This window comes from Falco cherrug, chromosome 10, assembly GCF_023634085.1.
Source record: "Falco cherrug isolate bFalChe1 chromosome 10, bFalChe1.pri, whole genome shotgun sequence".
Taxonomy (NCBI): Eukaryota; Metazoa; Chordata; class Aves; order Falconiformes; family Falconidae; genus Falco; species Falco cherrug.
The window spans coordinates 26,151,812-26,169,735 of NC_073706.1; the positions used below are offsets into that span (position 1 = coordinate 26,151,812).

At 39.8% G+C, this 17,924-nt stretch overlaps 1 protein-coding gene across 1 annotated transcript; it reads left to right on the top strand.

The window, feature by feature from the left end:
* Positions 1-1,614: 1,614 nt before the first annotated feature.
* EIF3M (eukaryotic translation initiation factor 3 subunit M) lies at positions 1,615-17,798 on the top strand. The gene is made up of 11 exons (XM_055722512.1): positions 1,615-1,733; positions 3,079-3,211; positions 4,695-4,833; positions 5,239-5,362; positions 5,881-5,975; positions 11,271-11,354; positions 12,729-12,828; positions 13,252-13,333; positions 16,339-16,482; positions 17,036-17,096; positions 17,523-17,798. Exons 1-11 carry the CDS (start codon positions 1,692-1,694, stop codon positions 17,641-17,643), a joined length of 1,125 nt encoding a protein of 374 aa, XP_055578487.1. The 5' UTR covers positions 1,615-1,691; the 3' UTR covers positions 17,644-17,798.
* The last annotated feature ends 126 nt before the right edge of the window (positions 17,799-17,924 follow it).

The window sequence follows — 17,924 nt, forward strand, 5'->3', positions numbered from 1 at the left end:
CCCCGGAGTTCATGATCAATAGCTAGATTTTCTGAGTTACCTTCCAATACACTGGCAAACCTCTCTGAAATCTCTTGAGGCTGTCAATAATGTTCAATAAGCCTCCAAAGTTTGTGTAAATGATTTCTCAATACGAACCACTAAGAACATGAAATACCATTGTTAAGGCCCCTTTCTATTTGTGTTTCCATATTTATTGCTAAAATCTCATTTGTAAAATTGGGGTTAAATGAGCATTTTGCTGACAGCAGGGTCTTTTTGCGAAACAGTTTCAACATTAGGAAGGCATTCAGTGGTATGATCAATAAATCAATATAACTTTTTTCATGCTGTAGATTATTTATGTAAAACTCTTGAAGCATAAAACACTACCTCCAGTCCCAGTGAACTGTATCTCATTTAGTTATTTTACATTGGGGACACAACTTTACAAAACACTGTACCACCAAGATGATTCACACGTTCTAATGTAAGTGATACGCAACACAGGGCCGTAGCACCAGCCTCAAGTTTCTCGTTAGCAGAATAATCATCTCGGCTCTCTTTTCCTGGCACTTCAAAACTCCATTACTGGCTGTCAGATTGTATTTCTCCAAAGAAATATCTATCTTGAATTACTCAATGACTTCTAGAGTAATAAAAGACTCTTAATTACTTTCTAGCCAGTACTGTTATGAAGCAGTAAGAGGTCATCCACAAAGCCTTCTCTCAAAACCTTCCAGCTCTTATTAAGTAAGTCTTCAGAAAATATATAATCCAAATAGTTGTGAACCTGTCTAAGTGTTTTCTAAATTTCTGTATCCAGTGATCACTTAGCATAAGCCACAGGGAAATAAAAGTTTGCTTGTGGTTTTCTTTTTCCCTCTACTTCTTTTTTTTGGCTTTCATTTTAGCCTTTGAAACAGCGGGGAAGTCCAGCTATGTTCCTGTTGGTTTGCCAGAGCTGTTGAACAGGGAATTTCTTACTCTTTAGCTGAAAAATGTGCAATACATTGGTAACACCAAGTCACGGTTCGTTATTTTAATTAGAGTACTAGCTCAGGCGTTAAGACAAGCAGAGCACCAGGTTACCAGCCTCTGGGCAGGAACTTTTGTCCTTTCCCCGAGCACGTTTCCCTCCCAACATAACCGAAATTAAGCAATCTAAGCACCAGGCACAGCACTTAAGACTTTTAAGCGTGTCTGTGTTATGTGTAGGAAATACTCCTTTTAGACGGGGAGTAAGAGAAAATTTTTTTTTTTCCACACGGTACCGGCCTCGGCGCACCTCAGAACCTGAGGGGGCGGCCTGCGGCTCCCGCCTCGCCGGCGCGGGGCAGCCAGACGCGGCCAGCACGGCTCCCCCGCCGAGACACTGCCCGCCGCCGGGCACGCCAGCAGCCGCGGCCGGGGCGCGCCAGCCAGGCCGGCGAGGGCCCGAAGGCCCGGGGCTGCCGGTAGACCGGGCGGACGCCTGCGGGGCCCGGGCCCGCGCCCTCCTGAGGGCCCGCGGCCTCCGGCATCCCCGCCCCGGCGAGCGCCTGTCAGCGCTCCCGCCTCGCCCCGCCCAGCGGCGCGCGGCGCCCAGCGCCAGACGCCGCCAGCCCCGCCCCGCCCTGCCGCAGGGAAGCGGAAGCGGGCGGCACCGGAAGTCGCTCTGCCTTTCCGGTGCGGGCGGCGTGCTCGGTCCGGGCGCGGGAGGCTCCGCCGCCATGAGCGTCCCGGCTTTTATCGACATCACGGAGGAGGATCAGGTCAGCGGCCGGGGCTGAGCGGGGAGTGGGGCGCGCCGGTGTGGGCGGCAGGGGCCGGCGGGGCGGGCGGAGCGGCGTCCCGGGCCCGTCCCCGTCCCTGCCAGGCCTGCCCCCTGGGGGGCCGCGGGGCGCGCCCGCAGCCCTTTGGGGTGTTCCCGAGCGGGGCTCAACGGGCGGGGCGGAGGAGCTGTGAACTGAAGGAACGTCTGTGCCTGCGGTTGCCTCGTCAAAGCGCTTCGCCCCCGTGGGACTTGGCTGTCACCGCCCCCCAGCAGTACGGTTATCCAGAAGAGGAAAACTAGTTACCGAGTATTACATATGCATCTTGGTTTTGCAGCATTCTCCATGCTACAGGAGCGGGAACCGTGAATTTTGTCTTTGAACGACTTCTTCCTCTTGTCTTTGAGTTGCTATTCCCAGTGTCTTTGAAGTGGTACATATATGCAGGGCTGGAGAGCTGCAGGAAATACAGAGACAGCTACTACCCTTCGGTCCGGTTTTCACACGCCATGATGTCTTGTAACTCCCCATCAAGTAGTTGGCCTGAAACATCTTCGGTACAATGAAAGGGCCTAGGGCATCTGGCTGTGTCTTATGTTACCATAATGATTGACATTGAGCTTGATGTAAATTACACCTGGTGTCACGGTGGCATGCAGATCGGAGTTCCCCTGATACCAGAAGTTGTACGGCCTCATGCAGATTGTGTCTGAAGGGTTGTGGTTCTGCTGCTGAAACCGTGGGTTGTGAAGTTAATGCATAGGCTTGTCGCTGGAGGAAAGGTGTTTTCTTGGTGTAGGTTTAAATCCTAACGAGGTCAGACAGGTTGCACCATTATATGGGGAACTGTCTGTAACCTGTGTGAAGGCTGTAAGTTCCGCCTTCTCTAAACTAGTTTTTTTTACCCTTTTTCTTCTCTGGTGAAAAAGCAGCTAAATGGTTTTATTGTTTTGCTTGGTTTTAAAAGGGAGTAAAAGATTATAAAAATTGATAAGAAAGCATCTTTGTCACAAATACTTACTAGGCCTGGTGTTCTCTAACCAGCTATAAGTGACACTTGCTGTGAGAAAGCTCAACAGTTGTGTGATCTATTCAGTTGCTGGCAAACCAGCCGCAGCATGTGCAGCATCGTGCACGCATCATGCGGTGAGTTGGTATTTGGGTTGTACGTTATAGTGGAGGAGGGAGAGTGTTGGAGGATACCAGGTAGGGAGAAGTGAGAGGAAGTGTGAGCAGCGGGGGCAGAGGAGTGGTAGCAGAACAAAAATCTGTAAGAAGTTTAACTTGATCTTGCTGTTCACAAAACAACTTGTTTTGTGTGTGTTGTCTTTTGGTTTTTTTTAAGGCTGCAGAACTTCGAGCTTACCTGAAATCCAAAGGAGCAGAAATCTCGGAAGAAAACGCTGAAGGTGGACTTCATGTGGACTTGGCACAGATCATTGAAGTTTGTGATGTGTGCCTGAAAGAGGATGACAAAGGTTTGCATCGTTAAGTTTTGTTGGTTTTGCTAAACATATCGCTGTCAATGCTTTCAAACAGAAACAGTTGGCAGAATTTAGAGGTATTTTGCATGGCTGGCATGTTAACACATGCGTCTTTATAAAACTGGAAGTGCTTACTTCCATCATTGCCATGTAAAATTTGCATGTACTCTACCCCTCCCTTCTCCAGACATCCAGCGCCCTTTGAAGAAGTCAGAAATTGAGCTGGGCTGTGCTTGTTAGGAGGGCATTGCAAGTTGTATGTAAAATAGGTTTTCTCTCTGAAGAAAAAAGTACGATAAAAATAAGACTTACTGTCAATTAAAGGCTGTGATGCTGCAGGTCAAGAAAGATTAAAGTAACAAAAGTTAGGACTAGACATCTGGAAGTAGAAATTTTAAAGGTCGAAACTTTATTATTGTCTGAAGACACTAGGATTTTCAGTGATCAGTAACTCTTTCCAAGTTAAGGGCTGTAGATCCTTAGAAGCTACACTAATATGTTTTAATGGCACTAATAATGCACAGTAGCCTTAATGATCTTTCTATGCCTGCTGTGCTCTGTATCAATATATGAATTCCATATAGAACTTTTAAATGTAAAAAATCAATTGCTAATATGAATATTGGCATATACTGAATGAATATGTGACTGAATATAGGCATATGCCTATATGAATATGCATAACATGATTACCCTATGTGTTTGAAGGATGCATGGTTCATCTAAGAAGGAGTACTTAAGATTATTTTTCATGTTGACTTTTACTGTAGGCAAATGGGTATGAAATACTGGAGCAGCTTATTGCTCCGCTGTTTGATGTTCAGATGTCATCTCAGGGAATAAATAGTATTTCCCATATATAATGAATTTTGTTCTTACTCTTTGCATAACTGATGCTTGGGCAGACTACGAAAAGAACACACAAAACCTGTCTGGTCCTGTTTGGAAAGGACGGAACACCAGGCCTAAAACAGGAGATGGGGAGGATTTTGAATGTCCTTTGTTCTTGCAGGCATTTCCCTGTGGTCTGGGTATCCCTTGCGCTCCTGGCAAAATGTTTTACTGTACTTGAGCACTAGGTATTAGTATTCTTGCTATAGAACCGTGGGGCAGCTTTCTGCATGTGCAGGAGGAAGCCACTGTTTTTTTAAGACCAAAACCTGAAGTTCCTCTGACCTCTCGTTTGTGTGAACAGAGAATTCGGAGCAAGCATGACACCAAATACCAAATTCTGTTTTGACCTTAGGGTGGTAATTCTTGCTTTACATAGAGATGTGTTGGTGAAAGACCATGAGCCAAGTCTCTGGTACATTCTGATGAATAGCCAGGTGGGTTATCTTAGCATTTTCTCTCTTTTGCAGTCCTTGCCGATGCAAATTGGCAAGAGATTCATAGCAGAAGTAACTTACCAGCACTAAATTGCTACTGATGATTGCTGCTTGCAGGTTTAAACAGCTGCGTGTTGTGTTTTGTGCAGATGTTGAGAGTGTGATGAACAGTGTAGTCTCTTTGCTTCTTATCCTGGAACCTGACAAACAAGAAGCACTGATTGAAAGCCTGTGTGAGAAGTTAGTAAAATTTCGGGAAGGAGAGCGCCCATCTCTCAGATTGCAGCTGTGAGTATTGTACAGAGGAAAGTGAGACGATGGGATCTTGCAAAGTAAGCCTTCCTTTAAAGAGGAAGGATTATCTTCTATGTCTTTAAATCTGTGTGGGGTATCTGGCAAGATATGGTACTCTGTTGCAGGAAGCATGCTTTTTTTTTTTTTTTCCCTTTCATAAAATAGAATTACCAGTATACTTTCTTTGCTTGGGTATTACAAAATTAAAATGAAAATAGTTTTCAACTGCTTTGATGAAAGTGGTTACGAAACGGAAAGCCATTAGAATTCATCATGGATGTGATGTGCCACCAGGTGCTTTGTGTGTACTAGCATGCATCTTCATAGAAACATTTATGTGCACTCCAGTAATGGTTTTTGAAACCTCTTTAACTCAGTTGTTTGTTGTTTGTGGTTTAGACTGAGCAACCTCTTCCACGGTATGGACAAGAACACTCCTGTGAGATACACGGTGTACTGCAGCCTTCTTAAAGTGGCCTCCTCATGTGGTGCCATCCAGTACATTCCAACTGAACTAGATCAGGTAATTAATGTGGCGCTTCAAGTTATGGCCTTTGTATTAACCATGTTGCGTCTCACTAAATAGTAGTCAGGGTTGATACAGAGCCTAGTGACACAAGAAAGGCAGAATACAGATATTATTTTTATAAAGGTCTGTCTACAGATCTAAATCAAGTGGCCATTTATTTTCTGTTTGTGATGCTGAACGTAGTTAAATGTGTCTGATTCCTGTGATAGCAATGGAAATGAGAAGCTTTGATCAGGAGTGAGGCACAAGTTCTTGTCCCTTGGTCTGGAATCGGGGTGTATTAGAATCATTCATCCTTATTTAGGAAGTAACGTGGAGAGCACAGACTTTTGGCTTTTCACGGGAAAACTTCCAGGCTCTGAATGGCAAGGGCTGAGAGTCAGAGGACCCAAAGGAGAAATCTCTGTGCAAGATCTTCTCAATCTTTTTCTGCTTGAGAGAAAATGAGAAATATTTTCAGTTTTATTTTAGTCTTTTCTCAGTGTTTTTTTCCCCACTTGTATTCTGCCTAGGTCCGAAAATGGATTTCTGACTGGAATCTTGGCACAGAGAAAAAACACACGCTTCTGAGGCTGCTGTATGATGTCCTAGTAGACTGCAAAAAAAGGTATAAAAGACAAGTAATAGATACTAGATAACTGTATTTTAAGCTGATGTGTTGTAACTGATCTGTAGGGAACGTATTTCTCACAGCACCTTTAAAATTAATCTGTACTGATAATTCAATCCAGTTATACCTGGGTTTTTTCTTTTTATGTTTTTAAGCACTCTTAGATTAAACCAGTGTTTCCAAGAATATTAAAGGTAATAGTGAATTAGCTGCAAACCACAGACTCTCAAAATAAAACTCTTCCTTTCTATAAATATTAGTCGTTGAGCCATTGTAGGATTATGCCAAGTTTATTATTTAATTGCACTTTTGATATTTTAGTGCATGGTAGTGCTATCTCTTACTTAATAATGTTGCGAGGCTTATCAATCACAGTGAACACAATCAGTCTTTTTATGTAAACATTACTTTTAGGACAGAGCTTTCCACTAGTCACGGGAATTAATGTCCACAGTATACCTGCTTGGCTATTTTCAATAATCCTGGATCATAAGAAGCATCTTTGATCTACCAAACTTGGCAGACCAGTGTCTTCTGGCATGTAAAGTAATCCTCTGTGTATCATGTCTGTAAATTAATGTAGGTCTTAACTGAGAGCTGTCATCAATTTATCTTACAGTTGTGATACGGTGTATTGACTGTTTTGGCTAGGGCTGTAGAGATGGGCTGGTATCCAGGAGTGGTTTGAGCATGGAGTTCTGCAGCAGTTTCAGCCTGTTTAAGCTGTCCCTGCTGTAGTTTGGGATGTGTGTTACTTCTCCCCGTGCTTCTCACTCTTTTCCAGGTTAGTTTTCCAAGTTAATTTTCCTAGTGAGTTGGCATCAGGACCTCTACACCGCTGGCTTATGCTGGTAGTGTAGCTGCATTTGCATTTTCTACATTTAAATAACTTTGTACTGCTGCAGAAGGGAGAAATTCTGTCCTGTCCCCTCTGGCTACCAGAACCTATGTCGGTTTGTGCTGGTGTAGGCACTTGTGCAGCTGCACGGTGGGTCGGGCTGGTGAGGTGACCTTCCCAGGGGTTAACAAAGGCAAGTGTGGAGCTGTCATAGGAGGAGGTGAGTTCCTTCTGGCAGCAGAGTTAGCTTATTCTGGCCTGCTGAAATTGTAGCCTGGAAATGCTGCATCAGCATAGCAGGATCATTTGTAACTAACCTCAATTTAGGGATGATGAATCCTCGTGGACTAGTTACACTGTGAGCTACAACATTGTTGGGAATTCCTATTCCTGTTACTAACATTAAAATGCTTTTGTGTTGATAGTAGTACTGTGTGACAGATTTCAGATGGTCAAAATAATTTCAGAAACATTAATCAGAGATCTTATACATGGCTTAGTGCTTGCTTTCAGAAATGTCACAGTGATACTCTGTAATGCTCTTACTCTTTTAAACATTTTTCATCTTATTGATTTATTGAGAGGTTTTAACTAGCTTAATACCCTTACTTAATAGCTATTTGTTTTTAGCTAGTCTTGTTAAAAAAATCTGTGGATTAAACTTCCACTTTACGTTTGCAGCGCTACCAGTAACCTTGCTACCAAATGGGTTTTGCTTACTGATAATAAGTGAAATTTTTAAGTTGGGCATTAAAAACCTCCACTAACCCTGTAACACATTACTCCTGTACCCGGTGTCCTTACCGTCTGTTGCAGCAGGCTTTGCACTGGATGGAGCAATGTTTCAGAGCGCTTACACTTCTCTCCAGAAAAGAAAACACCAAGTGACCCTAGCACCTTTGACCTGGTTCACTCCTGGATCAGTGGGCAGTATTTGCAATAGTATGGGAAACTCACAGCAGCATTCCAGCTTTAGCACTCAGGAATGTTGCTCTATCTGGCAGTATGGGAAGATAAGTGGGAACTGAAAAATAAGTAAAAAAAATCCTACCTCGGTTACCGTGTTGATTTATAATCAAGGGTAAGGAATACAATGTGGAAAACAACAGAGTTTAAGGGGGTTTGTTCATTTGATGTTTTAACTAAGTACGGCAGAAGAGATGGTTTTTCGTAGCTGATAGACTTTTCCCCAGTGGCTAAGTTGGTTGTGAACAGACTGGTAGCTCATGAAAATTAAATCATACAGATGTTATGTGTGGTGTTCCTTTTCCTGCAGCGATAAGTGAAAGCTTGTTTTATCTAATCTTTTCCAGTCACTTTCTGGTTGAAGTTTCTTTCTGATGATCAAAATCGTCTTGATCTCTTCGAAGAGGGCTTTTTATCTTTCCCATGATCAACTGAAGAAAAATTGGTGGTGGTGGCTGGAAAACAGATGGCTGCTGTGGCTTGTTCTCAGATCTGTATTTGGTAGCTGAACTTTGTGAAAGATTAGTTACTTTCTCGGCTGCTCGTGCTCCTTGCCATAAAGGTTCTGCAGTAGAGTTTTTGTGCCTCAGCTGCTTTAGTCTTCAGCATTTTCCTAGCTGTGTCAGTATGAAACTGCAAGGTAATGCGAGCTGTTGTGTTTTCCAGTTACAGATGGAGTTTTACAGGTGTGCATGACTTGCGTGCAGCCAGAGTGGGGTTCTCCTGTACGGCCCAGCCAGGTGCCAGCCTGGTGCAGCGTACAGTTGGTCTCTGCCATTGACCTGGCAGGATTCAGGGCAGGATTAGTCCTGCCCAAGTTTCCATTCAAACAGGTCTGACAGGTCTGGTTATTAATACCTCTAGCAAAAAGTTCAGCATGTCAGGCACCTGCGAAATAATTGTTTCATTTAATTCCATTTAGTATCTTGTAATGTAGAGGGACATGATTCCAACTTCTTACTAAGTTTCTGAATACTCTGTATTTTTTTTTCTTCCTTTTATCTACCATCACTCTTCAATTCTTCCTGGCTTTTTGTCAAGTTACGCATCTAGACTGGCAAGTGGAGCCAAGAGTACTTGTGCAAGCTGTCTTGCTAGGAAAAATGTTCACATTTGCATCTTAGGTGAGATACACATTTGGCAATGAGCTTTGATAAAATAGTGATCTGTATTACTGCTTTCAAAATCCTAATTTATGGTAGTAATCTGATGTTGAGTAGAGTAAGATTAAAAGGCCTGTGATACTTGCTGAGGCTCACAGGAAATTAGCACAGAAAGTTTGGGAGTAATTGTCTTGTGTTCTGTCTATTGTCTAGTATTCTGATGTTTCCTAGAAATACAACTGAAAGATTCCACTCCTTCCCCACTTGAAAAAGGAGAAAAAAAGAAAAAAAAAAAAAAAGGTGGGGGGTTGCAAATACTACTTGAAATTAGTTAAATTCATAGTTTTCTATTTTTGTTCCTAAGGGAAGGGGGAGAAGAGGAAAAGTTCCAGAAATCTGTAACACAGTTCTGAAGTGTACAAGAACAACTACTGACAGCTTGTATTAAATAAGGAGTCTTGTATTGTTAGGCTGAATAGGGTGTGAGCTGAGCCTCTTTGAATGTCTATATAGTATCTGTCCTGTATTAAACTGGTTCTTTGTCTTCACTAGAACATCTAGTGTTGATGAGGTTTCACCAGTGCAAAAATCAGTCTGTCATAGACTGATGTACATGGAAATGGTTCCATCATATATAAAGCTGTCTAAATTTTATTTCACTGATACAGAGCTGTTTGTTCCTCTACACACCAACGTTAGTTGCCATGACAAAACATAGGCTGACGTCTTTAACGCTGGAGTCTTAAAACAAATATTCCATTCGAGTTTACATCCCTGAATACAGTTCTGGAATAATGCCTGGAACCTATAGAAAATTCCCCTGTCTTGGGCACAAACTGTCTTCGTTCAGTGCGCATCCAGATCATATATGATATTGCTTGTTTCCCGTGATGTCTTAATATTTGTACTGTACATCTATGAAATCTGGTAAATTCTCTAGGACCACAAAACCTCACCCTATAGAGAAGTTGTCAAATATTGTGAGATTTAAAATAAACACCCATATAAAGATAGTGTCATTGTACTATAAAAAACATTTGGACCTGTGCTGCTATATGCGTTAAACCTGTATCACAGCACAGTACGTACTAGGAGTACTGTGTTGGTTTGTTCCTTCCTGATGAAATTTATACCATTAAGTAATCAAAGTGATTTGAAACTTTATTTTTGCAGTTTCTTCTTTTAAGGAAAATTTTGTAGGCCTTTTTGACCTACAATGGGGAATTTTGTTCTATCTGGAAATACGCTACTTTGAAGGAAGATTGTAGCTTTACACTGTAACTTCTGTACTCTGGAGAGTAGCATGCAACCTTCCTCCCGTCTACTGAGAATGTGCCTCTTAGTAAAGTAGTTGCCAGTCTGTGTATGTGCATGGGAGGCTTCTGCAAAGCACATGCTCACATTACTGAGTTTTGGTTGTGTGTACATCCACACCCGATCTTGTTCAAAGGCAGTAGAAAGGTGGCATCAGCAAAATCTATCCTCTGTATAGAGGAACTGTCACAGCCTTCTATTTCGATAGTTAACAAGAACTCCATGTGAAACAGGAAACAGCTTTTTGTGTGTATACACGTAGCATATTCTATGCTTATATTTTTTGCCGAGATTTTTTTAAAAAACACCAGCAGCTGCCGGTCTCACTAGTGTGACACGTTCTCATGTAAGAACTGTTACGTGAAAATAAATTAAGATTTGTTAAAATGCACAGCCACGGTCTTGGAGCTGGTTTGCAGCAACATTGATGAGCTGTTGTTTACAAAATAATCTGGGTAGACAAGGCTGTAGGTTTACTCAATTTTCTTAGAAAGAATTGTTTTTCCAAAAGCTGCCTGTCAAAGCAATGTTGGAAGCTGCTTGCTTCACAGCAGCCAATCTGATTCCTGGCTGCTTAACTTTGTCAGGAAAACGAGCAGCTCTCACTCTGAATACTTGAAGAGAGAATCTGTGAAAGAAGAAAAGGCAGTTTTTTTAGTCATTTGCCTGACCATAAATATTCTTTAAGATATGCCATTTTGCATTTGAAATAAACTTTGCAGTGCTACTTACTCTGCAGTGATTAAATCCAGATGTGCATAAGAGGAGCATTCTAGTGAACCATATAGAGCTGTTCCTAGCTCAGAAAGCTTTTTCCATAACCAGCAGGTAATTTATCAATTTAAGAGAATGAAATGAAGGGTGAAGATAAACATTTTGTAGAACAAGAATTGAAAGAATACATCTAGTTAATTTGTTCTCTCCACTAGAATTAAAATGGATCATCTACATCTTCTCAAGTGTAATTTAATTTGACCTATAACATCATAATGGAATTATTTAAATATTTGAGTGTCTTGTTTGAACTATTTTATTCAGCAGTCCTGAGGTAACTTTGTTTTTCTTCTATAGTGACACCGCAGCAAAAGTAATGGTGGAACTACTTGGAAGTTACACAGAGGACAATGCTTCCCAGGCTAGAGTTGATGCTCATAGGTAATACTGGCTTCCTGTTTTCCTTAAAAGTAGCTTTTCCTTAATTGCTAAATTATGTTGATCACATTACTATTGAGTATTGAATGACCTGGCAGGTGAGGGCCCTGCCGCAGCTGCTTTGTCTGTAGCATGGCTGACTTATCGAGAGTTTGTCTGTGCGGTCCACAGTGGGCTTGGCTGGTTCCAGGCAAAGTCAGGTTTACTCTGTTGTGCAAGTGCACAGGTGTGTTTCTGGTCGCTGCTGGGAGAGATCAGCCTTGGATAAGCACTTCGTTTACATCAACTGCGATCAAAATTTGAATTGGCGTCATCTATTTCAGATTTTTTTACTTGCTGATTGTTTCATTCTTTAACTTCAAGTGTTCAAATAGCACTTTCTGTTGAAAAGAAATTCTTGCTCTGTTTTCTGTGAGCAAGTACTAAGGATGTGAACCGCACAGAAGTAAGCTTACTTGTTGGACAAGCTGGGAGTAAATTGATTCTTTATGCTATATTTTCCCCCACTGGCCGCAATGAGTAAGAGCTTGTATTTTGACATTCTACCTATCATGATTCTTCTTAGGAATTAGATTTTTAGTAAGTGCTCTAGTTCTGCCAGGTGTATACAGCCAGTAGTTCTCAAGGGAGTTCTTTGTACTTGAGCATGGAGGAAAATCAGGATGTCTCATTTGGAAAATTGAAGTATCTGTGCATAAATGAAAACTTCATTAACTACCCTACAGCAGTCTGAGGCCTTTTACATCTGAAAGAACGTGTCTGTCTTGGGTTTGTCATCTTGCTGTGCCTGTGCAGACACTAGGTTCTTCTGGCTGTATGTTACATAGCAGGGTCGCGGCGCTGGCCATCGGAGCGAGGGTAGCACTAAGGCTTCTAACAAGCTGCTGAACAAAAGCTTTCATCTAGAGTTCTAGAAACACTGTAGGTCTGTTTATAGTCTGGAGCTGTAACTGATAAATCATAGGCCTTGTAGTGTTTGGTATTGGGGTTTTCTCTGTTTTGTGTCATGTATTCAAGTGTAATTAATCTTCCTAAACAACTTAATTCTATGAAATTTTAGGAGGACAGTAAAAATACCTCTAGGAATGAAGGCTGGGCTGGAAATAAATGCATAGATGGAAACAGTAGGGTGATCTGTAGTCTTGCCACCTGGCAAACTTAATTTGTGATACTGGGCAAATTACTTAATGCTTTCTGTTCCTCGCTTTTTCCATCTGTAAAATGAAGATTAAAATTGGAATGTGACATGTCTTACATTTAACAATAGTTGCAAACCCTTGGGTGTTTCCTAGAAAGCAAGGAACAACAAATTGAGTTGCTGTTACTCATAAAAATGTGTATTGCTGTAAAAAATAAGCATTTTCATTTTCTAATTAGATGTATTGTACGAGCATTGAAGGATCCAAATACCTTTCTCTTTGATCATCTTCTTGCCTTAAAACCAGTCAAATTTTTGGAAGGAGAACTTATTCATGATGTAAGTCACTTTTTATTTTAGCAGGATACCTGTACAGTGCCTTGTTTTATTGGTGTTTTTTTAAATTCATTAGAATAGTTATTTATGTCAGTAATATTGAGCTGCAATGTACTATCAGTGCTTTTAGGATTAAAAATTTTGAATACTACATCTGAAATGTTTCCCTTTAGAAGTTTCATAAACTCACATTACAAATCTGCTGTCATGTGAGTTCTGTAGCAAAACTGCCTTCCAAGTCTGAGAAAAGGAAGCTCAGCACAGATTGCCCTCAGCTAGTGGCAGAAGACAGAATTTTAGCTCTTAATGGTTGATTTTTCCGTTCAATCCCAATAGTTCATATATATATATATATATGTCCAGTCTCCAGGGAGGGAAACATAGCTAATATTTAAACTCTTCTGATACTTGTTTTCCATCTTCTAGCTTTTGACAATTTTTGTAAGTGCTAAACTAGCATCCTATGTCAAGTTTTATCAGAACAACAAAGACTTCATTGACTCCCTTGGTAAGTTTTCCAATTATTACTTTTCTGACTATTTACATGGCTTAAGATATGGAAGCCGCAAAGTGCTTCAGTTGAACACATACATTGAAGCCCAGGAAATTTAATAGGACTTTTACATAATGGATTAGAGTTTGTAGAGTCAAACCTCTACTAAATTGTAAATGGACCAGCTAATTGTGGTTTGTTCTACAAGGACAAGCTGGGGTTTTCTCTTAAACCTTTTGGGAGGTGAGTTTTAATGCATTGATACTCTAGGCTAAGCCAGAGACCAGAACTGTATTGAGTAAGCTAGCAGCTTGCATAAATATCTTACAATTTTTTTATGATAACTTTATAACAGCAAATATTTTTGAACAGTGAGATAAAACATGCAAATTGTGTGTGCGTGTGTCTGCATGTGCTGATGCATTAGACCTAGCAAGCCAGTCTGTCCCAGTTAATTTGTTTCATCACATGAAGTAATGTGATGGAATGTTAATGTCAGCACCCTCTTTATTTACACACTGTGGAAAAAAGGAGTAGTAATTAACACTTTGACACTCCCCCATTGATGTGTAATTGACTGTTTCAAAGGAGCACTGGTTCATAAGCTATTGCATGCATTAAAATTACGTTTTTTATATTCCAGCTTTTTAGGACAGGGGTCAGTGACAATGCAGAAATTGCTCAATGATGCAGATTTTTTTATTACTGCATTAAGGTTTTGACATATTGGTAATGAATAAATGTTTCCATAAAAATCAGATTTATTTTTTTTTATAACTTTGATTTTGAAATGACACTTGAACACTGGCTGAATGCGTTTGAGGAAAGGCATAGTTTTGCTAAAACAGAGTTTAGTGCAGCCTTTTAACACATGCATTATTTTGTTTAATGGAGTGTGGTATAATTCTGAGAATAATTGCCCTCAAAGCTTTAAAATGCTGGTACTTTGGGTATTAAAATGATGGAAATATCAGTGTGATTTTTTTGTGGATAAAATTAGCAGTAAGTTTTTGGTAGTTTGTAAATGCGTATATAAGGATAAGCATACCTTTTTCATACGTATTTGAACATTAGTTGTGCAGACATCGTATGCTTTTCTTAGGGGAAAGGGTTTTGCATTGTAATTAAAGTATTGAAATGGCTTATCTGTTATTTGTACAGAGAAGTATTTGCTGAAAATGCTGTTACGCTAACATTTGAATAAATTTATGGAAGATTAATTACACATATGTAGTATTAATCATATAATATACAATAGTAATTTCTTTTGCTTTGCTTCCCGGCCTTTACCTCTGTGAACCTACAGTGTGTGCATTTTCAATGTCCAGGACGCATACAATCTTAGTAAAATCCTTAAAGATCAGTGTAAATCTTTTGAAAGACAGCCTTACTTCCATTTATCTTGACTTCTCACCTGCTTTGTGGTGTATTCAGAAGATCCTGAATGTGAGCAGTGGACAAGGTAGAGATTCTGAGGCAGTGCAGACTGGAATGCTAGGAACTTGGTCTGATCGTTTCAGCCATGCCTTTGAAAAACAAGGGCAGGTTGGTATAGGAAACAATGCAATTAATAGATAAGGCATTCAGAAATTCTTCAGAACAAATATGACCTGTTCCCCCAGATAAACAGATCTTTAAATATGTATTTTTTTCTAAATAACTTCCCAAGGTATTGGGCTTTAAAATAAAGGATATTAATAATAGGATTTCAGTGCCAGTACAGCATCCTTTTTAGTTGTAACCTTTGCTGGAGCAGGACCAGTTGAAACTAGGCCATGAAACCTGTGCAGCGAAGGCTCCTACAGGTGGCATCAGTTTGTTACAATTTGGTGTTTTATTAATGCTGACAACTTAGGCCAGCAGTAGCATTATCTGTGTCAACTGAATCGCCCTAACATGTCCACATTTAATCTGGTATTATTGGCAGTCTTTTTTGCAAAGTTAATCAGAATCTCATTTGCATTTGTTAATTAGGGTTAATGTGTGCTAATTGATTTTTTTGATGCTTGTAGAGTTCCATTAAACCCAGTTAGGTATAGTTGCTGGTGCTCCTCATCTGTATGAATTATGGTGATCATGTTTTTGTTGAATCGGTGCCAAATAGGGAACCTGCATCATAATTACAGCTAATTAACACAACATGATGTCCTGCGCTAATGTGCTTTCCTGTTAGTGTATGGATGTTATAAATTCCAAATTAAATATTTACCCAAGCAATGTGTTTAGAATGTCATTCCAAAACAAAATGATTGACATTCCTTTTAAAGAAGCTTCCGCTGAATCTTGATACCACACAGAACTTGGATTAAGAGCGAGCTTAATGTCTTAACTTGTTGACCTGGACTTTTTCTCAGGAAAACTCTCCGATTTAGAGGTGCAAGCCCTTGGCTCAATTTCTCGTGTTGCCATTCATACAGTCATGTTTGTCTGTTCTTGAGGAGCACTTTTTGCCACACTGGATGCTGTAAGCATACATGTGACTCATGATGCTTTTTTTGCTGCTGTGGTATAAACAGTTAATTCAGTGCCAAAACACATTCTTCTGGCACAGCAATGTTGTGTTGCTAAGTTGTTACTGAGAGGGGTTTATTTTCAAGCAACTACATGAGAGTGAGCGGTGAGGCTGTAAGAAGGTTTTGGCATTACTGGTCATGTATTTTCCATTTGGTGCAGTGTTGTTCAGATGATGCAACTGAGAAATTCATTTGCACCCTCACCACCTACAATTCTGTTAAGGTGATGTTTTTACGGTTTCAGAAATTCTCTGTGCTTCACTGCTGTAGAAATTTATTACCTTTCACTGACAATGACTGAATCTTGATGAATTCACAACTAAACTAGCTTTTTTAGCAAAACACAAAGAAGATACAGGAATTAATGTTTTACCTCAAAACATGTTGAATGTTTTCTTGATGTGAACTACATTTTAATTTATTGGAAGCATATATAGTAAAAATAACATGAAAAAGAAATTATTGAATTATAATTCATATTCATAAACTATCAACACTTGTACACAGGCTTGTTGCACGAACACAATATGGCAAAAATGAGGCTACTTACCTTCATGGGAATGGCTGTAGAGAATAAAGAAATATCATTTGACACAATGCAACAGGAACTTCAGATCGGAGCTGATGATGTAGAAGCATTTGTTATTGATGGTAAGAACTGTGGTACCGTACTTTATGCAGGGCTAATGAACAATACCTTTGTAGTCTTCTAAGCTAACATTAAGTATTCAGAAAAATACTCATTTTTAATTTCTGGGTTTGTTAGATCCTAGAATATAGCTGCAAAGCTTCATGCTTAAAGACATGCCTAACTGTTGTCTTTTAAACTGTTTTTCTTTTCAGCGTATTTCATGTAATTCTTTATAGAACTAATAAATTGTTTGCAGGTTGAATTTGTAATGTGGTTTTGTTTGCTGTCGCTAAAACAGGATGTGTTTGTAGGGGAGAGAAGTTCATAAAAACTCTACAGGATATTGCTTTAATATATTGGCACCAAACAATAGGATCTATGCATGACCTTCATCTTGTTACATCATTTTGTTTTTCTGCCTACTAGACTGTTAAAACAAACAGCAAAACAATATTAAGTGAACCGCTGTGGTTTTATGTTTGTATTGATCTAATTTTGAACAGGTTTTATACAGTTTAATGCCTTTGCACTATCTTTGAAAACGTTGCTCAAAACAGCATTGCTTTTTTGCAGCTGTAAAGACAAAGATGGTATACTGCAAAATAGATCAGACACAGAGGAAAGTAGTTGTCAGGTAAGACTTAATTCTCCATAGCATTTTGCAGAACTTAGTGTGTTCTAATTACTTCACTTATATTTGTAGAATATTTTAACTAGAAGCAAGGTATTGTTCCTCTCAGTTGCTGGTAGTTAAATAGTTGCTATTTATCATAATTTTATTAAAGCTCACACTGAATGTGATTAGCTTATTTAATGAAAGAGTCCTACTTTCCAGCACATTTCATTTAATGACCTAATAGTGACAAGAATACTAATGACTGTTGTTGCTTTAAATATTTGGGAAGGCTACAGCATTCTCTTAACTGGTAAAGTGCAGTCTTATATGGAGAAAATAAAAAATGTTCCTATTCACTTGTGAGAGTAAAGTAATGCTATAAAATAATTATTAGGTGAGCATGACATCTAGTGATCATCTTCCAATTTTGTTTTACTTCTCTAGTCACAGCACACATCGGACTTTTGGAAAGCAGCAATGGCAGCAATTGTATGACACTCTAAACACCTGGAAACAAAATTTGAACCAAGTGAAAAACAGTCTTCTCAGTCTCTCAGACACCTAAACATCTTTTTTGACCTAGTAACGTCACCATAGATGAAATTTATTCAAAACTTTACCAATTTGTGAATGTTTCCAAAATGTATGCAGTTGGTTGAAAGAAGCTGAATATTCTAAATTGCAACACAAAAAAGCAATAAAACTAACATGGGAAAATAACTTATGTTGATTTTCTTACATAATTAGCAACAACAAACAGCAGCAATATCGGTTGTGTTTCTTTTGTTCTTGTTTAAGTTTGCAAGAGGTGTGGGGAGGGAGATCAGGAAAATGATGGAGCAAGTA